At 49.2% G+C, this 27,930-nt stretch overlaps 1 protein-coding gene across 1 annotated transcript in view; it reads left to right on the forward strand.

The window, feature by feature from the left end:
- LOC121276452 (pituitary adenylate cyclase-activating polypeptide type I receptor-like) overlaps positions 1 to 27,930 on the forward strand; it is a 224,143-nt gene that overhangs the window by 147,699 nt on the left and 48,514 nt on the right. The window contains exons 7-9 of the mRNA XM_041184869.1: positions 679 to 776; positions 5,176 to 5,308; positions 9,973 to 10,126. Of these exons, the coding sequence (XP_041040803.1) occupies positions 679 to 776; positions 5,176 to 5,308; positions 9,973 to 10,126 (385 nt within the window). The remainder of the gene's footprint in view (positions 1 to 678; positions 777 to 5,175; positions 5,309 to 9,972; positions 10,127 to 27,930) is intronic.

Here is a 27,930-nt window from a genome sequence, read left to right on the forward strand (position 1 = left end):
AACTTTGAAGGCGATGCTGCTTCCATCCACCTGCTACCCAAGTTCTTCTAAGTGGTGGAGGTTGAGGGCTTGGGTGATATTGTCCAAGGAACCTTGGTGGGTTGCATCTTGTGGACAGTACCAAGCTCCAGGGTCCCTGCACTCCCCTGATTCTGGCCTCTTGCACACACTGGACCTTTGTCGCTCGACCATTGACCACGCATTGGCTGCCTGGGCCCCAACCTCTGAAATGCCCTCCCTAAGCATCTCTGTCTCTCTACCTCACTCTCCCCCTTTAAGATTCTCCTTAAAACCTACCTCTCTGTCCTAACATCATCCCATGTGGCTTGTTTTCAAATTTTGCTTGCAGAGTGGCTTTGGAGTACGAAAGAGGTGTTATTGAAGTGATCTGAAGGAGGGTCAAACGGACTCGAAACATTAACTCTGTTTCTCCCTCCACGGATGCTGCCAGACCTGCTCAGTTTTTCCAGCGTTTTCTGCTTTTATTTTAAGTGCAAGTTGTTAATGCTACAGCCATGTTGTGTGGGTGGTGGAGGGAGTGAATGTTTAAGGTGATGGATGGGGATGTTGATCAAGCGAGCTGCATTGCCCCGGATGGCATTGAGCTTTTATTGAAAGCTCTACTGTCTTAACTTGTAGTCTTGCTGTTTTGACCTAGTCTCCTCTTCTCTTTTGTAGGATCTGTACTATGTGTCCATGAAGGCTCTCTACACAGTTGGTTATAGCACCTCCCTGGTTTCCCTTGCAATAGCGATGATTATACTCTGTCGCTTTAGGTAAGTCTTCATAGTTAAAATGGACCTGTTACCCCTCTATTTTTTTTTCTTATTATTCGCTCACGGTATGTGGGTTTCGCTTGGCTGGGCCAGTATTTATTTCTCGTCCCTAACTGCCTTTGAGAGGTTGGTGGTGAGCCGCCTCCTTGAACCCGCTGACCTTTCCTCTAGCCAATGCACTGCCCACACAGTCCTGCCATTGGTCGACTAAAGCGTCAATCCTGGTGGATCCGCCGTTCCCCCAGGGCCAATGGGAAGCGGACAGACTCCCGCTAGCTGGTTGGGTGATTCTTGACTCTCAATGCAAGAGCCTCTGCCCATCTCCGATACTTTCATAACCAGTGAACTGAAATGCGCCAGATGAAAATTAAGAACTACAGCTATTTTTTTTTTCATGTTCCTTTGACTTTATTCCTGAGTTGCTGGCGGCACAGTCCAGGAAATGAATCATTAATATCTGGCACAGTCCAGGAAATGAATCATTAATATCTGGCAGAGTCCAGGATAAGCCTGGACGCCCGCCATCGCTAACCCTCAAAATACCAAATTGTCCATCAAATTTTCAGAAGGGATGCAAGTGGTTTCCTCAGCAGCTTTCTCTGTGTTCCCCAGGGGTTCCATCCACGCAACAGCCGCAGACCCACCACCGCCCCACCCCACAGAGGGCCCCCGGTTAAACGTCACGTCGCAAAGGTGACAACCTCCAGCCGAGCAGCACCCTCTCAGCACGGCACGGGGGCCTGGAGTGGAATTTAAGCCCACAGCCTTTCGGGCTCCGAGTTCAAAGTGCAGGCGGTGAGCCCGGGCTGACACCCCAGGAAGTCTGTAATAAAAGAAGCTGCTCGGCCATGGCGCTGAGAGTCACAGAGCCTTACAGTGCAGACAGAGGCCATTCGGCCCATTGCGCCTATGCCGGCCCTTTGAAAGAGCTGCCCAATTTAGACCCACCACCAGCCACCCCCCCCTCAACTTCTCTTTCCCTTTAGCCCTGCAATTTGCTCCCCTTCAAATGCTTATCCGGTTCTGCTCTGAAAGTGAAAAATCAATGTGGTTCAGACAAACCCGATTGAATTTGCAAAGTGAATCTGAAAGGTGAACATTTCCGACAAGGGCAGAGTGCCCTCTGCTGGTGTATTCCGGAGCTTAGATCTGTCTAAAACCTAGACGAATTGATGATGGCTTTGTAAACACAAAGAAAAGAGAAATCTCCCGGACGTGAATTTCTATTTATATATTTGTTGTATTTGTTTTCTTTGGATGCTTCCGTTGATTAAGTATGATGCAAAAATATAACTGATAGTTGACCAGGACCTTACCAAGTCTCCTTTGACAGCACCTTCCAAACCCACGATCTAGAAGGACAAGGGCAGCAGATAGATGGGGACACCACCTCCTGGAAGTTCCCCTCCAAGTCACTCACCACCCTGACTTGGAAATATATCGCCGTTCCTTCACTGTCGCTGGGTCAAAATCCTGGAACTCCCTCCCTAACAGCACTGTGGGTGTACCTACACCACATGGACTGCAACGGTTCAAGAAGGCAGCTCACCACCACATTCTCAAGGGCAATTAGGGATGGGCAATAAATGCTGGCCCAGCCAGCGACGCCCACATCCCATGATGATATCTTCAAAAAATTTTTTAAAGAAATACATAGATACCCCACAGGGCAGAAATGTTGGCCTCAGTACCCAGTCCCACTCTTCCTGCTGCCATCTTGCTCCTTTCGGAACTGAGTCTGCATGGGCGATGGGTCTGAGCAGAGCTGCTTGTGTCCGTTTTTACAATAGAGCGTTGCAAACTCATACTGTCATTCTGACGCCATCTAGAACCATCTATCCTGCCCACATTTGACCCCCAGCACTCTCGCACAGGCCGGCCCGCTATTTGACCCCCGTGTCACCGGGATATTCACCTGGGTGGCATCACATCCACTTTGAGCCCTGAACGTTTTTTTGCGCTGCCTCTGGGGTAGCGATGCGGAGCAGAGACCTCGCTCAATCGCATTTCTCTTTGACCCCCCATCTTCCTAACCAAAGGAGGACTCGTTCAGTTATATCACCCCCGGGTGAGGTCAGCTCAGTCAGCGTTCGACCACCAACCTTCTTGGTCTTTATGCCTCAGTGATACGCTGTCGACTTGCACCTGGCTGGACTCTCGCTCCTGAGGCAGGTAGCTCAGGTTGGGACATTCCCTGTCTTGGTGACCCCACCCCTCAGTTTAAAGGGCCCTTGTAATCATAATTTTGGCTGTGGGGAGGCAGGGGCAGGAGAGAGGTCAGGCCTGCTGACCCGGAAGCAGATAGTAGGCAGTCAAGGGAGCAGGCATGTACCGAGATGGGCTGGTTAGAAGGCTGGTCTCAGCCCTCTGGGACTTTGTCATGTCTAATTTCCCCCTCCATCGTCCTCATGTCACCTCTGTGGCCTCCATGTCTCCTCCATGCTTACTCAACCCAGTAGGCGCTATGTACAGAACCAGTGAGCCTTTTAATAACAATGGCAAGTGTTGAAATACTGAGGGAGAAAACACCCATTCAGAATTCTGCTTTGACAAAAAACCTGCTGCTCCTACAACCCTGTAAAAGTGTCAGTCAGACAGAGCCATTAGAGTATCATGAACCGAAGCTTTATCAACTTCACACCTCTTAATCCTGTCCAAATAAACGTGGAGACATTGACAAGAGAGATTGCAGAAAGAATAACTTATTAGAACCTCATAAAGATGCCAATCATGAAAAGTAAATACTTCACCTCACCTTGTCCAAACAGACCACCTGCTTAGCTAATACATTTATGAGTCTTGGAACTCAGCCAAGCATTCATAATAAATCAAAATGAGAACTGTGTCAGCAGGAACAGATGACCAGGCATCTGGTTCTCCACATGGGCTCAACAGGTATCAAGCTCACCTTCAGATTTATGGTTGTGGGCTTATTCCTCACCCTTTTCCTAGTCAGAATGGTTGTGTGAATTTCCTTTCTCTGGGAACTGTTGCAGTCAGCCATTTCATACTGCTGTATGGTTCCTATGCCCATTGTCATCTCAAACTCAATGTCATCTTCCAGGGCATGGATGTTTTGCTTTCTTTTCCTTCTCATTGGTCCTGTTGCTTGCTAACTTCTTTACCATTTTCTTCTTTGTTCTGAACATCTTTTCCCAGTGATTGGGATTTCCACTGCTCTGCAGTTTGATTCATATGTAGGACATTTCCTTCTGTCTGTGAACTTACGTAGTTATCCACAGCTCTTGCACATCTTTCTCTCTGTCTGGTGTGCATTCTTTTGTTAAGGTTTCAATGCATCAACCCTGCTGCCTTTCTCATGACTTCACTGGAGGCTAGCTGGTTTAGGTAGTCAGCGTCTTTATCTGTCTACTGATGGCTTTATGTCCTCTACCAGCTACAGCCTGTGATATTGTGAGCGTGTCAACAAAATGTCAACAGGCTCAACTGGTTCCTGCCTGAGGCCTTCAAATTCATACTGGTGGATCTAATGGTTTGACTTTAATGGGAGATGTGTCTTGAGTTTTTCAGAAATTATGTCTGGGTTTTTACTGTCGTCCCCTCACTCAACCACCAGCAACACCCCCCCCCCTCCCCCCCCCCACCGCCCCACCCCCAGCGATTGTACAAATTTAACCCTTTCCCTCCTGTCCATGAAAGGAAGTAGCTAACCCTTTCTTCTTCACTGGTGCCTTTTTACTTTTGTTTAAACTTCTCAACTGCCTCTATGACGTCATCAGTTCCCCAATTTATTATTATGTGTTTATTGCTGTGGCTGCTGCCATTTTCTTTCACATGATGCACTCAATTTTCTCCCTCTCTCCCTGGCACTAATTCGGGTTTAATTTTCAATTTAACTCAACATTAAATTCGTTGAAAATGTTTGGGTTTTTAACTCACAGATACCCGCTGCCACCATGTTATGTCTTCTGGTTCCATAAGACCATAAGACATAGGAGCAGAAATTAGGCCATTCGGCCCATCGGGTCTGCTTCGCCATTCAATCATGGCTGATAAGTTTCTCAACCCCATTCTCCCGCCTCCTCCCTGTAACCTTTGATCCCCTTACCAATGAAGAGTTTGAAACAATCATACTTTTAAACCCAGAGTACAGGAGCTTCCTCAAGTGTATTTCTTGCTGCTTTCTGTGTGGCTGGTGGACTGGTGCATTGTTGCTCAGCTCTTGACAGCAGTGCAGCAGTAAATATGGCACCCCAGGTGTACAACTAGTTCCTAACTCTTTACAAATAAGATAATAATATAACTTCCTTGTGATCACAAGTGGATCAGACTTATTTCCATTTTGCTAGTGGCAATGGAGGCTTCCCCACCGCTGGAAGGTTGTAAAGTCCCACTGTCGTTCCTGTTTCCTTTCTCATGAACCCGTCTTGTCTTTCAGAAAACTGCACTGTACTCGCAATTACATTCACATGAATTTATTCGTCTCCTTTATCCTCCGGGCGATATCGGTCTTTATTAAAGACGCCATCCTGTACTCTGAGGATGAAGTCACTCACTGTTCCATCACCACTGTAAGTGCGAACAATTTTGGGTTTGGGCCTGGAGGTGGGGGCACGGGCATGGGGGGGAGGTGGTGTGATGGTTATTGGACTGAACCTGTTACACACGTAGAAACTTGTGTCATCTCTACATAGCTCCGAGATACGCTCAGGTTAAGGATAGAGATGGTTAACTCTCTAAGACTGAGTCTGGGGGCAAGTAGAGCCCAGTTACACAAGGTAGGGAGACCATGATGGTACTGGGTGGCGGGGTGGGGTTTGGTGGGGGTGGGGCGAACGGGGTAGGGGGGCGGGGGAGGGTGCGGCGGAGGTGGATGAACAAGGCACCGGTTATCATTAACAGATCACTCCAGATTATAGTGAAGAAAGTAAACCTGAGTCAGACAGGGCAGCTAAGCCTGAGCTACACTATGCAGGTTAACTCCAGGTATACTGGATGGGTCGATCCAAGAACCCCATCCTACAAATACAGAAGTGCTGGAGTGCTGGAGATACCTTGCCGGGGGTAATGACAGCCGCACCCCCCCCGCCCCCCCCCACCCCTCCGCCTTTAGAAGACAGAACATCTTCCTTTAAAGGGAGTGGACTCCCACTGCCTTGAATCTATTCAGAGGATCTTATAACCAGGAGTGTCACATTTGCACACCCTAGTGACCTAGTGACTCAGACCCAATATTCATGAAAATATTGAAATGAAAAAGGATAGAACAGGCTACTTTGCAAATGATGAAAAGTGAGAAACAGCAGAGGTCCAAAGACTTGGGATTCCAGGTGCACAGGTCATTATCATGAGCAGGTACAGAGAACAATTAAAAGGCTAATGGAATACAGACCTGTGTATCCAAAGAACTAGAATACAGGGGATAGGAAGCCATACTTCAACTATACCAGGCCCTGGTTAGACCACACCTGGAGTTGCTGTGAGCAGATCGGGGCACCAAACCTTGGAAAGGACATATTGACGATGGAGGGTGTGTGGCGTGGATTTACCAGAATGAAACCTGGACTCCAAGGATTAAATTACCAGGAAAAAGTACACAAGCTGGAATTGGGATTTAGACGGTCATTTGGTGGTTTGATCGAAGTTTTTAAGATGTTAAGGGGAAGAGCTGGGGTAGATGGAGGGAGAGAATTTCCACCGGTCAGGGAGTCTAGGACTGGGAGGCACGGTCAATAAACGAGTAGGAAACACTCCTTCACACAAAGGATGGCAGAAGTTTGGAACTCCCTTCCACAAACAGCGTTTGGTGCGAGATCAATTGTTAATTTTAAAAAAGCGATTGCTAGATTGTTGTTAACTAAAGTTATTAAGGAATAGGAGGTAAAGGTGGGTATAGGGAGTTAGGTCACAGATCAGACATACTCTCATTGAAGGTTGGAACAGGCTTGAGGGGCTAAGTGTCCTACTGCTGTTCCAATGGTCCCATGTTCCTATACAGTCTCGCAAGTTGACTGGGCTGAGAGACAACTTGGACGTGATGGGATTGACTATAAGGTGCTTTATCTCACAATAAGGTGACCATGTAGAACAAGAGTTACGATCAGGCTGACTTCATTCCGTCCAATGCAGCAGATTTTTTACATCATAATGTTAATGGGTCACCTTACTTGACTTAAGGAAATGACTTTGCAGGAATGTGGGAATTCTTAGCTGAATGAAGACCGAGGTCCGTTTGGTATGCCTTCTATCGTAATGGAGGTGTTGACTAGTTATAACAAGTAATCTCCGATCTACACTTCCTCCATTGACTCAAGTTCCAATTCTTGGTGACTGCTTCCCCTCTTTACAAAACCTGACTGACGTTGCTGAACCTGACAAACTGACCTCTCCACAACCTGTACTGGCTTGGCGTTTACAACAGAGTGAAACTATCCAAGGTGCTTTGGAGATGGTGGCATAGTGGTATGACTAGTAATCCAGCAGGCCCAGGTTAATGCTCTGGGGGCACGGGTCCAAATCCCACCACGGCGGCTGGTAGAATCTAAGTTCAATTAATAAAATCAGGAATTGAAAGCTAGTCTCAATAATGACCACCATGAAACCATCACTGACTGTTGTAAAAACCCATCTGGTTCACTGATGTCCTCTAGGGAAGAAAATCTGCTGTCCTTACCTGGTCTGGCCTACACATGGGACTCCAAACCCACAGCAATGTGGTTGACTCTTAACCGCCCTCAGAAATGGCCCAGCAAACCCACTCTGTTCAAGGGCAATTAGAGATGGGCAACAAATGCTGGCCCTGCCAGATACCCCCACATCCCATGAAAGAATAAAGGAGAAAACAAAAGTGTTATCAAACACAGTTTGACTCTAAGGTGGCATAGGATGGATGAACAATTGCTTCCTTAATGAGGTAGGCTGTAAGGAGGGAAGATGGAGAGGTTTAGGGAAGGAATTCCAGAGCTTCGGGCCTAAGCAGCTGAAAGCAAGGCTACTAAATTTATGTCAGCTGTGGTGAGTTAGTGGGTTAGGGTTAGGGGTATGGGAGGGGTAGGGGTAGGGGTATGGGAATGGGAGGGGGGTCGTTTCCTGTATTGAGATGGATAGAAAACTGGTTGGCAGATAGGAAACAAAGAGTCGGAATAAAAGAGTCTTTTTCTGAATGGCAGGCAGTGACTAGTGGGGTACCGCAGGGATCGGTGCTGGGACACCAGCTATTCATAAGATATATTAATGATTTAGATGAGGGAACTAAATGTAATATCTCCAAATTTGCAGATGACACAAAGCTGGGTGGGAGGGTGAGCTGTGAGGAGGATGCAGAGATGCTTCAATGTGATTTGGACAAGCTGAGTGAGTGGGCAAAAGCATGGCAGATGCAGTATATTGTGGATAAATGTGAGGTTATCCACTTTGGTAGCAAAAACAGGAAGGCAGATCATTATCTGAATGGCTATAAATTGAGAGAAGAGAATGTACAACAAGACCTGGGTGTCCTTGTACACCAGTTGCTGAAGGTAAGCATGTAGGTTCAGCAGGCGGTAAAGAAGGCAAATGGTATGTTGGCCTTCATAGTGAGAGGATTCGAGTACAGGAGCAGGGATGTCTTGCTGCAATTATACAGGGCCTTGGTGAGACCACACCTGGAATATTGGGTGCAGTTTTGGTCTCCTTATCTGAGGAAGGATGTTCTTGCTATAGAGGGAGTGCAGCGAAGTTTTACCCAACTGATTCCTGGGATGGCAGGACTGACATATGAGGAGAGATTGAGTCAGTTAGGATTATATTTTCTGGAGTTCAGAAGAATGAGGGGGGACCTCATAAACCTATAAAATTGCAACAGGACTAGACAGGGTAGATGCAGGAAGGATGTTCCTGATGGTGGGGGAGACCAGAACCAGGGGTCACAGTCTGAGGATACGGGGTAGAACATTTAAGACTGAGTTGAGGAGAAATTTCTTCACCCAGAGAGTGGTGAGCCTCTGGAATTCGCTACCACAGAAAGTAGTTGAGGCCAAAACATTATATGTTTTCAGGAAGGAGTTAAATATAGCTCTTGGGATGAAAGGGATCAAAGGGTATGGGGAGAAAGCGGGAGCAGGCTATTGAGTTGGATGATCAGCCATGATCATAATGAATGGCGGAGCAGGCTTGAAGGGCTGAATGCCCTACTCCTGCTCCTAGTTTCTATGTTTCTATGAACCCGTATCCCATCCGTGAGAGTTTTGGGGGGGGGGGGGTTAATTTAACGAGCGGGGGAAAAGGTATCAGGACTGAAAATAATGAAAAGGCAGCTCAGAGTCCAATGAGAAAGCAGCGATAGGGAGTTCGTGGGTGGTGCAGGGGGTGATTGGTATTTGGTCAGAAGGTTGTCGGTTCAAGTCCCATTTCAGGACTTGGACGCAAAAATCCAAGGCTGACACTCCAGGGCATTACCGAGGGAGCGCTGCACTGCCAGAGGTGCCGTTTTTCAGAAGAAGCATTGAAACAAGGCCCCTCACTGGAATGTAGAATATCCCATGGCACCATTTTGAAGAAGAGCAGAAAGAGTTATCCTGGGTGTTCTGGGAAATATTTATCCCTCAATCCACATCAGGAAAAAACAGAATTATCTGTTCACTATCACATCGCTGTTTGTGGGAGTTTGCTGTGTGAAAATTAGCTGCTGTATTCCCTTTGGAACGACAGGGACCACACGTAAAAAGTATTTCGTCGGCTGCAAAGCTTTGAGACATCCTGTGGCCGTGAAAGGCGCTATATAAGTGCAAATCTTTCTTTTTTTTTAATGGTGAAGCCATTTGATGGAAATTGGGGATGGGCAAGAGACAAGAATTAGAGGGGCACAGAGGTTTCAGAGGGTTGGAAGGCTGCAGGAATTTACAGGGATGGGGAGGACAAGGAGGAGGAGAATTTTAGAATCGAGGTATGTGGGAACAGAAGCCAGCGAGCACAGGGATGGGTGGCCGGGGCATGGTATCTGAGCTCCTGTTCGTCAAGAAGTAGGGGTTTGGTTTGTGGATACCTCAAGGACTGGGATTGGTGCAGTGGGAGAGGGGTTGGTCAAAAGAACTGATAGCTAAGTCTTGTACCACATGTTCCCTCCAACTCAGAAAGTTGCCTCATACACGGGTCAGTAGAAGGGATGGTCCCAGCCTTTATGGTACTAGTGTTTGTTGGGAGTGCTTGAGATGAAATCGTGTCTCCCTGTGTTAGTCGAGTCTCCGATTGCTTTCAGGTCCAGTGCAAAGCGATGATGGTCTTCTTCCATTATTGCGTGATGTCCAACTACTTCTGGCTGTTCGTTGAAGGGCTCTATCTCTTCACCCTGCTTGTTGAGACCTTCTTCCCTGAGCGCAGATACTTCTACTGGTACATCCTGATTGGTTGGGGTGAGTTTTTCTTTTGCTGGTCGTGTCTGTGGATTCACCTGCTGAGCATGACAAGTCTCACCATAATGATGTTATCAATTATTTCATTGTGCTGTTGAGCAGAGGAAGAGGTGGAAAAGTTGTCAACGTTCTCACCCACTTCAATAATATTTCTCCCTGCTCCCTGTTGCTTTCTTCATGACAAAACTCGGCCAATCAGAGTCAACTTGCCAACCAATCAGCGCCCTTTTCTCCTGTAATATAAATTGTTGCGTTCGTTTGAAATTTGGCACTCTTGTGTTTGTCCCGATGAGCGCGAGATGAAAGTTTCAGTAACGCGTCTCTCTTTTCAATAATAACCTATTTGTATTTTTTCATTACGATTTCTTGAATGCCACAAATATTGGAAGAACAAAAAGCTACCGCGAGATTATCACATCTCATTTATCAGGAATGATCGCACTGACTGAGCTCTTTTCTCGATAAAAGAGAAGGCTGAGGGGGCGACCTGATTGAGGTCTTTAAGATGATGAAAGAGTTTGTTAGCGTAGACATTGAGAAAATGTTTCCACTTGGTCGTGCAGACCCAAAGTTGGGACCAGAACTATAAGGACAGTCAATAATAAATCAAATATGGAATGCAGAAGTAATTTCTTTACCCAGAGTGTGGGAAGAATGTGAAACTTTTATTCGTTCGTTCACGGGATGTGGGCTTCACTGGCTGAGCCAGCATTTATTGCCCATCCCTAATTGCCCCTTGAGAAGGTGGTGGTGAGCTGCCTTCTTGAACTGCTGCAGTCCCTGTGGTGTAGGTACACCCACAGTGCTGTTCGGGAGGGAGTTCCAGGATTTTGACCCAGTGACAGTGAAGGAACGGTGATATATTTCCAAGTCAGGATGGTGAGTGACTTGGAGGGGAACTTCCAGGCGGTGGTGTTCCCATCTATCTGCTGCCCTTATCCTTCTAGATGGTAGTGGTCACGGGTTTGGAAGGTGTTGTTCAATCTTGTAGAGGGTATACATTGTGCGTCAGTGGTGGGCAGAGTGGATATTGAAGGTGGTGGAATGGGTGCCAAAATAGAAGGTTGTTGGTCCTGGAAGGTGTCCAGTTTCTTCAGTGTTGTGGGAGCTGCACTCATCCAGGCAAGTGGGGGGTATTCCATCACACTCCTGACTTGTGCCTTGTAGATGGTGGACAGGCTTTGGGGAGTCAGGGGACGAGTTATTTGTCACAGGGTTCCTAGCCTCTGACCTGCTTTTGTAGCCACAGTATTTATATGGCTAGTCCAGTTCAGTTTCTGGTCAATGATAACCCCCAGGATGTTGATAGTGGGGATTCAGTGATGGTAATGCCCTTGAACATCAAGGGGAGATGGTAAGATTCCCTCTTGTTGGAGATGGTCATTGGCTGGCATTTTTGTGGCACAAATGTTATTTGCCACTTGTCAGCCCAAGTCTGAATGTTGTCCAGGTCTTGCTGCATTTGGACATGGGCCGCTTCAGTATCTGGGGAGTCGCGAATGGTGCTGAACATTGTGCAATCATCAGTGAACATCCCCACTCCTGATCTTGCTGACTGTATACCACTGTGCCACCACCTCTGCTGGGTCTGTCCTGCAGGTGGGACAGGACATATCCAGGGATGGGGATGGTGTCTGGGACATTATCTGTAAGATATGACTCCGTGAATATGACTATGTCAGGCTGTTGCTTGACTATCCTGTGAGACAGGTCTCCCAATTTTGGCACTAGACCCCAGATGTTAGCAAGGAGGACTTTGCATGATCAACAGAGCAGTGTGTGCCATTGTCACCCACGTCGTAGTGGTCTGGTACAACCGAGTGGCTTGCTCAGCTGCTTCAGAGGGCAGTGAAGAGCCAACCACATGGCTGTGGGTCTGGAGTCACGTGTAGGCTAAGCTGGGTAAGAACAGGAGATTTCCTTCCCTAAAGGACCTTAGTGAACCAGATGGGTTTCTACAATCGACAATGGTTCCAAGGTCATCATTACTGAGACTAGCTATTAATTCCAGATTTATTTATTGAATTGAAATTCCCAGTGCTGATGGGGTGAGGTGAAGTGGGCGGAGGCTTGTGTGGAGCTTAAGCAGCAAGAAAGATAGATTAACACCCATTTCTGTGCTGTTACTAACATTCAATAATACATAATAGATGGCCTATTACCATCCCGTATCTGCTACAGTAATTGTTAGCCAATCATTCGTCTGCTCCAGATCCAGTCAAATCCTTTGGCCTGAGGACTGGAGTCTGCAGACGATACTCAGTTTGATGGATGGAGAGTGATTAATGTTGGGGGCTACACCGAAATACAGGTGGACATAAAGAGGTTTGCCAAGCGTGTGGACTCATGTCAAATTAACTTCAATAGGTACAAAGTGTGAGCGGCCACTTATCGGAGGGAGGGAGGAAGGTGGAGGTCCCTGGGCTAGAAATTCTACCCTGTAGCCCCCGGGTTTTCAGCACTACGGGTCCCATTTTGTCTCCAAGATGGCGTCCACGCCGAACCCGCACGGTGCTGGTGTTGGACTGTGCTGGGCGCCATTTTGGTAATGGCCAAGCAAGAGGTGTCCCTTCCCCCCACCCCCCCATGTGGTGGCCTTCAGGCCATTAACACTTGTAGAGGGGAGGACTAACGCCTGCTTCCGCACTCTCTTGGAAGCTTTGGCCTGTTCCCTGAGGTGCTGAGTTCCTTTCCAGAAAACCGATGCTACTAAGCAGCAGGGAGCGGAAGAACAGTTCGGATGTGCCAAGAACTCCTCCCTCATTCCCGACTCCAATCTCCAAGGGTAACCCCTTCCCTCTTCCCCAATCTCCTCTCGCCCCTGACCTCGTGCTGCCACCCCGCCCCCACTCCCCCCCCCGGCAATCACCACCTACCATACTCCCAGACCCACCACGACCCTGTTTCAGGGCCCTGCCATTTTCTCTATCCCAGAGGGAGTTGCGAACGCTCCATCATTGAGGACAATTGCAGGCCGAGATTTTCCACCTTTTAAGATCTCTCAGGGGGTATGGGGGAAGGGGGCTTTGGGGGGGGGGGGGGGGGTTGCGTTGGGTGGGGGAGAGGGGGGAGGGGGCGCAGGTTTGGCAGGAGGCAGGAAAGCGCGAGTTGAGGCGACGATCAGGTCAGCCACGGCCTAATTGAATGGGGGAGGCAGGCTTGAGGGGCCGAACGGCCAACTCTTGCCCCTGTTCCTTAGGTCCCTTTCTGGCCTGCTGGCCCCCACCTCCGAGTGAGGTGGCCAAAAGCCCAGGCTAAGGAATTTCTCGGCGAATTATCCCTTCGAGGCTAAGCAAAGGAACAGGAGCTGCAAATATAGATTCCTAGAGCACTAAGAGTGGCACCACAGGATGTAAACACTGTCTGGAAAGGCTCCCTTCGAAAGGAGTCTCCAATATTCCTTGTGATATCCTCCACAACGACCCTTCACTCTCTCCCGGCCCCCCCAGGCCTGGCCAACTTACCCTGCACCACTCCCAGGCGCTGGGAGACCTGGAAATCCAAACAGAAAGTGCTGGGAATACTCCGCAGGTCAGGCAGCATCTGTGGAGGGAGAAGCAGAGTTACTAGGGCTGGATTTTACAGTCGTTTTACCCACCCCCCCCCACCCCCTCCGACCCCCTCCCAGAGGGTTCGAAGGTGGAAGGCGCGTATAAAATCCAGCAGGTCTGACCTGCCCTCCTCCTAGCCGCTCACTCCCCGCCCGACCTGCCTCGCATCTTACAGGGAGGGGGGCGGGGTGCGGTTGGCAGCAGAGGTGCAGGTGGCTTACCCTCCGCTGGGCCCCTTCGAGGACCTTCATTGGCCAATCCCTTGCCGCTTAAGTGCCTCATCCTCCGCCCCCCCCCCCCGCCGCTGCTGTTTTACATATGGGATACCCACAACTTTAGCTGCGCTGGCTGCTGGGAGCTCTCCATTTTATCTCAGCTTTTAAAAATATTTCTTCTGCTGCCACCAGAGGGAGCTTCAGGCACAGAACCACTGAGAGAAATCCCCCCTCCTACCAAACACACACACCCTCACACACACCCACACACATACCCTCACACACACCCACACACATACCCACACACACACCCTCACACACACACATACCCTCACACACACCCACACACACACCCTCACACATACACACACACCCTCTCACGCACCCACACACATACCCTCACACACACCCTCACACATACCCTCACACACACCCACACACACACCCTCACACATACACATACCCTCACACACACCCACACACACACCCTCACACATACACACACACACACTCACACATGCACACACACACCCTCTCACGCACCCACACACATACCCTCACACACACCCTCACACATACCCTCACACACACCCACACACACACCCTCACACATACACATACCCTCACACACACCCACACACACACCCTCACACATACACTCACACACACACTCACACATGCACACACACCCTCTCACGCACCCACACACATACCCTCACACACACCCAAACACACACCCTCACACACACCCTCACACACACGCTCACACACACCCACACACATACCCTCACACACACCCTCACACACACACATACCCTCACACACACCCACACACACACCCTCACACATACACTCACACACACACTCACACATGAACACACACACCCTCTCACGCACCCACACACATACCCTCACACACACCCAAACACACACCCTCACACACACCCTCACACACACGCTCACACACACCCACACACACCCTCTCACGCACCCACACACATACCCTCACACACACCCAAACACACACCCTCACACACACCCTCACACACACGCTCACACACACCCACACACACCCTCTCACACACACCCTCACACACACCCAAACACACACCCTCACACACACCCTCACACACACCCAAACACACACCCTCACACACGCCCTCACACACACCCAAACACACACCCTCACACATACCCACACACATCCTCTCACACACACACCCTCACACACCCCCTCACAGACACCCACACATACCCTCACACACACCCTCACAGACACACACACACATCCTCACACATACCCTCACACATACACTCACACACACACTCACACATACACACACACACCCTCTCACACACCCACACACATACCCTCACACACACCCACACACACACCCTCACACACACCCTCACACACACCCAAACACTCACCCTCACACACACCCTCACACACACCCAAACACACATCCTCACACATACCCACACACACCCTCTCACACACACACCCTCACACACCGCCTCACAGACACCCACACATACCTTCACACACACCCTCACAGACACACACACACATCCTCACACATACCCTCACACATACACTCACACACACCCTCACACATACCCACATACACACCCTCACACACATTAACTCGTTAACCCATCAACCACACCCACAAACACAGCCTCACACATACCCACACACACCCTCACACACATCCTCACACATACACACACACACCCTCACACACACCCTCACACAAACCCGCACACATACCCAAACACACCCATGTAAACACCCTCACACTTAGCTACACACACCCCCATACACACCCCCCCACACACCCTCGCACACATTAACTCATTAACCCATCAACCACACCCACACACCCTCACTCATACCCACAGACATACACCTACACACACCTTCACACATATCCACACACACCCTCACACACCGCCTCATACATACCCACACACACACCCTCACACATACCCACACATACCCTCACACACACCCACAAACACACCCTCACACATACCCACACACACCCACACACACAACATCACACATACCCACACACACCGTCACACACATCCACACACACACACACTCACACACACCCTCACACTCATTAACACGTTAATCTATCAACCAAACCCTCATACACACCCTTACACATACTCTCACACAGACCTCACACATACCCTCACACACACCCTCACACATACCCTCACACACACCATCACACACACCATCATACACACACAAACCCTCACACATACCCTCACATATACCCTCACACACACCCTAACTTACACCTTCACACATACCCTCACACACACACCCACACACACACCCTCACACACATTATCTCGTTAACCCATCAACCACACCCACACACCCTCACTCATACCCACAGACATACACTTACACACACCTTCACACATATCCACACACACCCTCACACACCGCCTCATACATACCCACACACACACCCTCACACATACCCACACATACTCTCACACACACCCACAAACACACCCTCACAAATACCCACACACACCCACACACACATCACACATACCCACACACACCCTCACACACATCCACACACACACACACTCACACACCCCTCACACTCATTAACACGTTAATCTATCAACCAAACCCTCATACACAACCTTACACATACTCTCACACAGACCTCACACATACCCTCACACACACCCTCACACACACCATCATACACACAAACCCTCACACATACCCTCACATATACCCTCACACACACCCTAACTTACACCTTCACACATACCCTCACACACACACACACGCACACACACCCACACACACACACTCACACACATTATCTCGTTAACCCATCAACCACACCCACACACACACTCACATACACCCTCACACATACCGTCACACACAGTCACACATACCCACACACACACACCCTCACACAGACCCACACACACCCTCACACATATCCTCACACACACCCTCACACACACCCTCACACACACGCTCACACACATTAACACGTTAACCTATCAACCACACCCACACACCCCCTCATACACACCCTCACACATACCCTCACACACACCCTCACACACACCCACACACATATCCTCACACACTCATACATACACCCTCACATACACCCTCACACATACTCTCACACACACCCTCACACACATTAACATGTTAACCCGTCAACCACACCCCCACACACACCCTCACACATACCCAACCACACCCACGCACACACCCTCACACATACCGACACACACACACCCTCACACATACCCAAACACACCCATGTATACACACTCACACATACCTACGCACACCCTCACATACACCCACACACACAATCCTCACACACATTAACTCGTTAACCCATCAACCACACCCACACACACACCCTCACTCCTACCCTCACACTTAACCTTACACACACCCTCACACATACCCACACACACCCACAAACACCCTCACACACACCCTCGCACATGCCCACACATACCTATGCACACACCCTCACACATACCCTCCCACACCCCCCTCACACTCATTAACAAGTTAATCCATCAACCAAACTCTCACACACACCCTCACACATACCCTCACACACACCTCACACATACCCTCACACACACCCTCACACATACCCTCGCACACACCCTCAGACATACCCTCACACACACCATCACGCTCATCCTCACACATACCCTCACACACACTCACACACATACCCTCACACACACTGTCACATACACCCTCACATACACCCTCACACATACCCTCACACACACTCACACACATATCCTCACACACACCCTCACATACACCCTCACACATACCCTCACACACACTCTCACATACACCCTCACACACACCCTCACACATACCGACACACACACACACCCTCACACATACCCAAACACACCCATGTACACACACACACATACCCACACACACCCTCACACACACCCACACACACAATCCTCACACACATTAACTCGTTAACCCATCAACCACACCCACACACACACCCTCACTCCTACCCTCACACGTACCCTTTCACACACCCTCACACATACCCACACAAACCCTCACACACACCCTCACACACCTCACACATACCCACAACCATGCTCACACACACCCTCACACACACCCACAAACACACCCTCACACATACCCACACACACCATCACACACATTAACACGTTAACCCCTCAACCACACCCTCACACACACCCTCACACACACCCTCACACACACCCTCACACATACCCTCACACACACCTTCACATAAACCTTCACACAATCCCTCACACACACTCTCACCTACGCACACACATACCCTCACAAAGACTCTCACACACACGCTCACACACATTAACATGTTAACCTATCAACTACACCCTCACACATACCCTCATATACACCTTCACACATACCCTCACACATACCCTCACGCACACAGCCCCTCACACATACCCACAAACACCCTCACACACACCCTCACACACATTAACACATTAACCCCCAACCACACCCACACACACACCCTCACACATACCCACACACACATTAACACGTTAACCCATCAACCACAACCTCACACACACCCACAAACACACCCTCACACATACCCTTACACAGACCCACAAACACCCTCACACATACCGTCACACATACCCTCACACACACCTTCACATACACCCTCACACATACCCTCACACACACTCTCACATACACACTCACACATACCCTCACACAGACCCACACACACACCCTCACACATACCTCACACACACTCACACACACTTTCACATAGAAACTCACACATACCCTCATAAACACCCTCACACACACGCTCACACACATTAACACATTAATCCATCAACCACACCCACATACACCCTCACACCTACCCTCACACGTACCCTCACACACACCCTCACACACACCCTCACACATATCCTCACACACACTCTCACTTACACCCTCACATACACCCTCACACATACCCTCACACACACCGTCACACACATTAACATGTTAACCCATCAACCAGATCCCCACACACCCTCACACACACCCTCACAAACACCCTCAAATACACTCACACCCACACCCTCACACATAATGTCACATATACCCACACACATCCTCACATACACCCTCACACATACCCTTACACACACCCTCACACATACCCTTACACACACCCTCACACATACCCTCACCCACACCCCCTCATACATACCCTCACACACACCCTCACTTACACACTCATACCCACCCACACACACACCCTCACACACACCCACACACACACCCACACACCCTCCCTCACGCCCACGCATACTCCCTCACACACACTCTCACACCCACTCACACACACACCCTCACACATACCCTCACACACACCTTCACATAAACCCTCATACATACCCTCACGCTCCCTCTCACCTACGCACACACATACCATCACAAACACCCTCACACACACACTCACACACATTAACATGTTAACCTATCAACTACACACACACATACCCGCACACACACTCTCACATACACCCTGACATACACCCTCACACATACCCTCAAACACATTAACATGTTAACCCATCAACGACACCCCCACACACCCTCACACACACCCTCACACATACCCTCACACACACACACACTAACACCCTCAAACAGACTCACACCCACACCCTCACACATAAGCTCACACATACCCACACACACCCTCACACATACCCTCACACACACCCTCACACACACCCTCATACATACCCTCAAACACACCTTCACTTACACACTCATACCCACCCACACACACACCCTCACACACACCCTCACACACACCCACACACACACACCCACACACACCCTCACACACACCCTTACACACACCCTCACACATACCCTCAAACACAGCCTCACACATACCCTCACACATACGCTCACACACACCCTCACACACACCCTCACACACACCCTCACACATACCCTCACACACACACCTTCACATACACCCTCACACATACCCTCACACACAGCCTCACACACATTAACACATTAACCCATCAAACACATCCTCACACACACCCCACACACACCCTCACACAGACCCAGAAACACAGCCTCTCACATATCCTCACACATACCCTCACACACACCTCACACACATTAACACGTTAACCCATCAACCACACCCTCACACAGACCCTCACACACACCCGCAAACACACCCTCTCACATACCCTCACATTTACCCTCACACACCCTCACACATACCCACACACGCACCCTCACACAGACCCACACACACCCTCATACATACCCTCACACATACTCTAACACACACCTTCACATAAACCCTCACACATACCCTCACACACACACTCACCTACACACACACATACCCTCACAAACACCCTCACACACACGCTCACACACATTAACATGTTAACCTATCAACTACACCCACACACACCCTCACACACACAAACACACTCACCTACACACATACCCGCACATAAACTCTCTCGTACACACTCACATACACCCTCACACATACCCTCACACACACCCTCACACACATTAACATGTTAACCCATCAACTACACCCCCACACACCCTCACACCCACACTCACACACACCTTCACAAACGCCCTCAAACACACACACAAACCTTCCCACATAACCTCACACATACCCACACACACACCCTCACACATACCCTCACACACACCCACACACACACCCTCACACACACCCTCACACACACCCTCACATATACCCTCACACACACCCGCACACACATCCTCATACATACCCTCACAAACACCCTCACTTACACACTCATACCCACCCACACACACACCCTCACACATACCCTCACACACACCCACACACATACACTCACATACACCCACACACACCCTCACACACACCCACACTCCCTCCCTCACGCCCACGTACACACCCTCACCCACACCCTCACAAATACACCCACACACATACACCCACACACACACAAACTCCCCTAGCACACACTCCCTTCCACACGAACCCTCCCACAGATGCACTCTCCCAGAAACACACCCACGCTAACACTCACCGTCCCACACACACCACACACACCGTCCCACACACACACACTCTCTCACACACACACAGACACAGACACACATTCTCACTCACAAACATTTGTACACATACTCTCACAGCTGAACACGCACCCAAACACACACCCTAACACACACAGAGACACACACAAACATGTGTACACACACCCTCACACTTGCACACACCTTCAGACAAACACACACACACACACACACACACACAGACACATAGGGAAGCATTTCCAGGTCGGCGAGCAGGGGGTGGGGCCCACTTGCCGATGTGTAAAATTTCGGGTGGTGATGTCGGGCGTGTGTCCCAACAACACCGCGCGTCAATGAGAGTTTCAATTGGGCGGGCGCGCAGAGGACTTGGCTGTGCACCCGCCAAACTGTTGAAGCCATTTAACTATCAATTAAAACACTAACCTGAGCTGCCCGTCTAACCTTGAGGTTGGCTGGGGGCAGGCAGAGCCACAAAAGGCGGCTTTTGTATTTATTACACGGGGTGGGGGGGGGGGTGGTGGGAATGAGATTTATTAGTGCTTATTAAATAAATAAAGGATTTTCATACATTTGACAAATGCACCCCAACTCATGTGACGCTATCATGTGTAAATAATTCCTTTCTGACTGTAATAAAAACTTACCTTCCGAACATAGTCACCCTGAGGCCGCTCCATGCCTCATGGAGATTTCTGCATGCGTGAAAGAGCACCAGCCCTGACTCAGGGAACACCAGCAACCCCTCTCCACCCCCCCCACCCCCCCACCCCCCTCCCCACCCCCTACCAGCACAGGGAGGGCTCAGCGCTTCCGGGCGAGTGTCACGCAGGGCGGGCCTTAATTGTCCCGTCCACATAAAATGGCAGCGTGATCCTGATCAAGGGCGCCGATCGGATTGGCCCCTGCCCACCTCTGCACAACTCCCATACTGCCCATCCCTAATTGCCCTTGAGAAGGTGGGGGTGAGCTGCCTTCTAGAACCGCTGCAGTCCATGTGGTGTAGGTACACCCACTGTGCTGTTAGGGAGGGAGTTCCAGGATTTTGACCCAGAGACAGTGAAGGAACGGCCGATATATTTCCAAGTCAGGATGGTGAATGACTTGTAGGGGAACTTCCAGATGGTGGTGTTTCCACCTATCTGCTGCCCCTGTCCTTCTATGTAGTGGTTGTGTGTTTGGAAGGTGCTGTCTAAGGAGCCTTGGTGAATTCCTGCAGTGCATCTTGTAGATGGTTCACACTGCTGCTACTGTGTGTCGGTGGTGGAGAGAGTGAATATTTGTGGATGTGGTGCCAATCAAGTGGGCTGCTTTGTCCTGGACAGTATCGAGCTTCGTGAGTGTTGTGGGAGCTGCACTCATCCAGGCAAGTGGAGAGTATTCCATCACACTCCTGACTTGTGCCTTGTAGATGGTGGACAGGCTTTGGGAGTCAGGAAGTGAGTTATTCATCACACAATTCCTAGCCTCTGACCTGCTCTTGTAGCCACAGTATTTATATGGCTAGTCCAGTTCAGGTTCTGGTCAATGGTAACCCAGGATGTTGATAGTGGGGGATTCAGTGATGGTAATGACATTGAACATCAAGAGGTGCTGGTTAGATTCTCTCTTGTTGGAGATGGTCATTGCCTGACACTTATGTGGCGTGCATGTTACTTGCCATTTGTCAGCCCAAGACTGAATATTGTCCAGGTCTTGCTGCATTTGAACATGGACTGCTTCAGTATCTGAGGAGTCGTGAATGGTGCTGAACATTGTGCAATCATCAGCGAACATCCCACTTCTGACCTTATGATGGAAGGAAGGTCATTGATGAAATGGCTGAAGATGGTTGGGCCGAGGTCACTACCCTGAGGAACTCCTGCAGTGATGTCCTGGGACTGAGATGACTGACCTCCAACAACCACAAGCATCTTCCTTTGTGCTAGGTATGACTCCAACCAGCGGAGAGTTTTCCCCCTGATTCCCATTGACTCCAGTTTTGCTGGGGCTCCTTGATACCACACTCGGTCAAATGCTGCCTTGATGTTAAGGGCAGTTACTCTCCCCTCACCTCAGGACTTCAGCTCTTTTGTCCATGTTTGAACCAAGGCTGTAATGAGGTCAGGAGCTGAGTGGCCCTGGTGGAACCCAAACAGGGCATCAGTGAGCAGGTTATTGTTAAGCAAGTGCTGCTTGATAGCACTGTTGATGACCCCTTCCATTACTTTACTGATGATGGAGAGTAGATTGATGGGGCGGTAATTGACTGGGTTGGATTTGTCCTGCTTTTTGTGTACAGGACATACCTGGGCAATTTTCCACATAGCCGGGTAGATGCCAGTGTTGTAGCTGCACTGGAACAGCTTGGCTAGGGGCACAGCAAGTTCTGGAGCACAAGTCTTCAGTACTATTGCTGGAATCTTGTCAGGGACCACAGCCTTTGCAGTGTCCAGTGCCTTCAGCCGTTTCTTGACATCACGTGGAGTGAATCGAATTGACTGAAGACTGGCATCTGTGATGCTGGTGACCTCCGGAGGAGGCAGAGATGGATCATCCACTCGGCACTTCTGGCTGAAGATTGTAGCGAATGCTTCAGCCTTATATTTTGCGCTGATGTGCTGAGCTCCGCCATCGTTGAGGATGGGGATATTTGTGGAGCCTCCACCTCCAGTGAGTTGTTTAATTGTCCACCACCATTCACGACTGGATGTGGCAGGACTGCAGAGCTCACTTAGTTCTGTTGAAGAGTCATACGGACTCGAAACGTTAACTGTGTTCCTCTCTGCAAATGCTGAGTTTTTCCAGGTATTTTTATTTTTGTTTTGGATTTCCAGCATCTGCAGTTTTTTGCTTTTATCTTAGATCTAATCTGTTGCCTGTGGGATTGCTTAGCTCTGTCTATCACTTGCTGCTTATGCTGTTTGGCACACAAGTAGTCCTGTGTTATAGCTTCACCAGGTTGACACCTCATTTTTAGGTATGTCTGGTGCTGCTCCTGGCATGCCCTCCTGCACTCTTCATTGAACCAGGGTTGATCCCCTGGCTTGATGGTAACGGTAGAGTGGGGGATATGCTGGGCCATGAGGTTACAGGTTGTGTATGAGTACAATTCTGCTGCTTCATGGATACCCAGCTGAGTTGCTAGATCTGTTCAAAATCTATCCCATTTAGCACCCCCAACACCCCACCCCCAGCCGATAACTCCAGTCAAAATCCTAAAAACCTCAACCAAACCATTCCTTAACTTCTTATATTCCAGGGAATACAAACCTAGATTGTATAATTCCTCCACCTAATTTAGCCCTTGGAGTCCCTTCACAATATTCCAGTGAATCTTTGCCGTTATCCTTCCTGTTCGAGAGTCACGGGTCATCCAAAACGCGAGGCTGGGAACCTGTAGGCGATTGTTAAGGGAATGTAATAAACTTATTAAGAAGCAACAGTTTCAATCTCATGCATGAGCTGAGTAGATAGGGAAAAATATGTAGGCAAATGGAGTGCAGCTGACTAACTGAGTGAAGACTTGGTGTTTGGTGACGGGTGTTTTATGTATTAGTTTTGTTCTTAGATTTTGCTCTTAAATCTGTAATTAGCAGTAACTGGAAAGTACTGTGAGAGCAGGCTAAGTTCTTTGTTGCAGTTTAGACAGGGTAAACTCACTCTCAGCTGTAGGGGCTGAGTAGTTGATGAGCTAACTGGTTGAATCTGCTTACTGTAGCCCCAGTTCAGTTTACTACAAATTCAGGGTTCTTTAGTACAGCCTTGGCAAACAGAGTGCAGCTGAGAAACGGAGTGAAGCCTTGGAGTTTGGTGAGAGGGGAAATCAGGGGAAGGGGGATGAAGGAGGTGTCCAGTTCCTCTTTCTATCTTCCTCACCCCATAGGAATTGGTTTTTGCTCTCCTACAGGGAAAGGAGCTAGTTGTTTGGTGAGTATCTGGTAAGTGGGTAACTTCTATTCTATCCCTAAGGTTTAATATAGTGCACAATTTAATGGCAAAGTTAATAGACTTTATAAGAACGCTACATAAATAAGAGATTAATATAATTAAGTAATTATTTAAAACACATTAAGAATGGCAGGACAGGTGACGTGTCAAGGCTGCAGCATGTGGGAGCTCCTGGATAACACTGTGATCCAGGGCAAACACGTCTGCAGTAAGTGTTTGTGGCTTGAGGAATTTCGGCTCGGAGTCATTGAGCTGGAGGCTGAGCTGCAGACACTGCGACACATCAGGGAGGGGGAAAGTTACCTGGATGCTTTATACCGGGAGGCAGTCACACCACGTAGGATAGGGTCTTCTGATTTGGTCAGTGGCCGAGGACAGGAGGGTGTGACTGCGAGTGAGGCAGAAAAGGGGACCCAGAGGGCAGGAGTGCAGGAGTGTGAGCCTCTGCTATTGTCCAGCAGATTTGAGGTTCTTTCAGCTTGTTTGGATGAGAGTGGGGGCTGCAAACTGACTATGGCACCGTGGTACAGAAAGCCATCCAAGTGGGGGGAGCAAAAAGGAATGTAGTGGTATTATGGGATAGCATGGTGAGGGGGATTGACACTGTTCCTGTAGCAAAGAGCGAGAGTCAAGATGGCTGCTTTGCCGGCCTGGTGTCAGGATTCAGGACACCTGCTCAGGGCTGGAGAAGAACTTGCAGTGGGAGGAGGAGGATCCAGTGGTCATGGTCCATGTAGGCACCAATGCCATAAGCAGGATGAGGACAGAGGCTCTGCATAGTCAGTATGGCACCAAATTTGGAAGCACAACTTCAATGCTAACAATTTCTGGATTATTGCCTGAGCCACATGAAAATTGACATAGGACAAATAAGATTAGAAAAATGAACGCACGGCTCAAAGACTGGTGTGGGAGAAGTGGGTTCCGGTTGGTGGGGCACTGGCACCAGTATTGGGGAAAGTGGGATCTGTATCATTGGGATGGTCTACACTTGAACCATGCTGGGGCTGGTGTCCACCTAACTAGGGAAGTGGAGAGGGTTTTAAACTGAATAGTGGGGGCAAAGGATCAAATTTGGGAAGATGTGGTAAACCAAAGAATAGAGACAAGGCAAGAAAGACAGGTATTAATATGGGAAATGATAAACAGACTGTGACAGGAAGGGACAGAGAGTACAAATCTAAGAGTAACTCAGCAGATAAGGCTAGATGCTACAAAAATAATAAAAGGACAGAACTAAAAGCTCTATATCTAAATGCACGTAATGTTTGAAACAAAACAGATGAACTCATAGCGCAAATACAAATAATTAAGTATGAGCTGATAACCATTACAGAGATATGGCTACAGGATGACAGATTGAGACCTGAATATTGACGGGTATGTGACATTTAGGAAGGACAGGAAGTTAGGAAAAGGTGGTGGGGTGGATCTGTTAATTAATGATTGTATTAGCACAATAGAGAGGGGCGACCTAAGTTCAGGAAACCAGGATGTAGAAGCAGGTTGGGTTGAGTTGAGGAATGATAAAGGCAAAAAGTCACTTGTGGGAGTGGTGTACAGGCCCCCCCAATTTTAACTACACAGTAGGACAGAGTATAAAAGAAGAGACAATGGGAGCTTGCCAGAAAGCTACAGCAATAATCATGGGGGACTTTAATCTACACGGAGACTGGAAAAATCAGATGGGCAAAGGTAGCGTAGACGAGGAGTTCATAGAATGATTTTGGGATAGTTTCTTAGAGCAGCACGTTCTGCATTAAACCAGAGAGCAGGATATACTAGACCTGGGCCAGAATCTTCGGGTCAGTGAGTGGGGACAGGGTCCACTTGCCGATGTGTAAAATGACACGCGGTGAGATAGGGCGTGTGTCCCGACATCACCCCACATCATTTAGATTTTCAGTTTGGAGGGCGCACAGCTGAGTGGGCTGTGTACCCGCCGACCTGTCAAAGGCCTGTTAAGGCCATTTAAATATCAATTTAAACAATTAACTGAGCTGCCCATCCAAGCTTAAGGTCGACCAGGGAGGGGCGGGGGGGGCAGACGAAGGGCCCAGGCGGCCGTCGTAGTTATCATAGAATCTCATCCACGGGCGGGGTGAGGTTTCATGAAGGTATCTTAAAGTTTCATAAAAATTTTTAAAAACCTTCACAGACATTTCCCAGCTCATGGGACACTGTCACCTGGGGGCACATGTCTTCTATTTTTTTCTTTCGTTATTAAAATCTTCAGAACTTAAATTAATATTCCTGAGGCTGCCCTGTATCTCGGGGAGATTCCTATGCTGCTCTGTATCTCAGGCAGATTCCTGTGTCGCTCTGTATCTCAGGGAGATTCCTGTGCCGCTCTGTATCTCAGGGAGTTTCCTGTGCCGCTCTGTATCTCAGGGAGATTCCTGTGTCGCTCTGTATCTCAGGGAGATTCCTGTGTCGCTCTGTACCCCAGGGAGATTCCTGTGTCGCTCTGTATCTCAGGGAGTTTCCTGTGCCGCTCTGTATCTCAGGGAGATTCCTGTGTCTCTCTGTATCTCAGGGAGATTCCTGTGTCGCTCTGTATCTCGGGGAGATTCCTGTGTCGCTCTGTATCTCAGGCAGATTCCTGTGTCGCTCTGTATCTCAGGGAGATTCCTGTGCCGCTCTGTATCTCAGGGAGTTTCCGGTGCCGCTCTGTATCTCAGGGAGATTCCTGTGTCGCTCTGTATCTCAGGGAGATTCCTGTGTCGCTCTGTATCTCAGGGAGATTCCTGTGTCGCTCTGTATCTCAGGCAGATTCCTGTGTCGCTCTGTATCTCAGGGAGATTCCTGTGTCGCTCTGTATCTCAGGGAGATTCCTGTGCCGCTCTGTATCTCAGGGAGATTCCTGTGTCGCTCTGTATCTCAGGGAGATTCCTGTGTCGCTCTGTATCTCAGGGAGATTCCTGTGTCGCTCTGTAT

The sequence above is a fragment of the Carcharodon carcharias genome, chromosome 3 (assembly GCF_017639515.1).
Source record: "Carcharodon carcharias isolate sCarCar2 chromosome 3, sCarCar2.pri, whole genome shotgun sequence".
In the NCBI taxonomy this organism is placed as follows: domain Eukaryota; kingdom Metazoa; phylum Chordata; class Chondrichthyes; order Lamniformes; family Lamnidae; genus Carcharodon; species Carcharodon carcharias.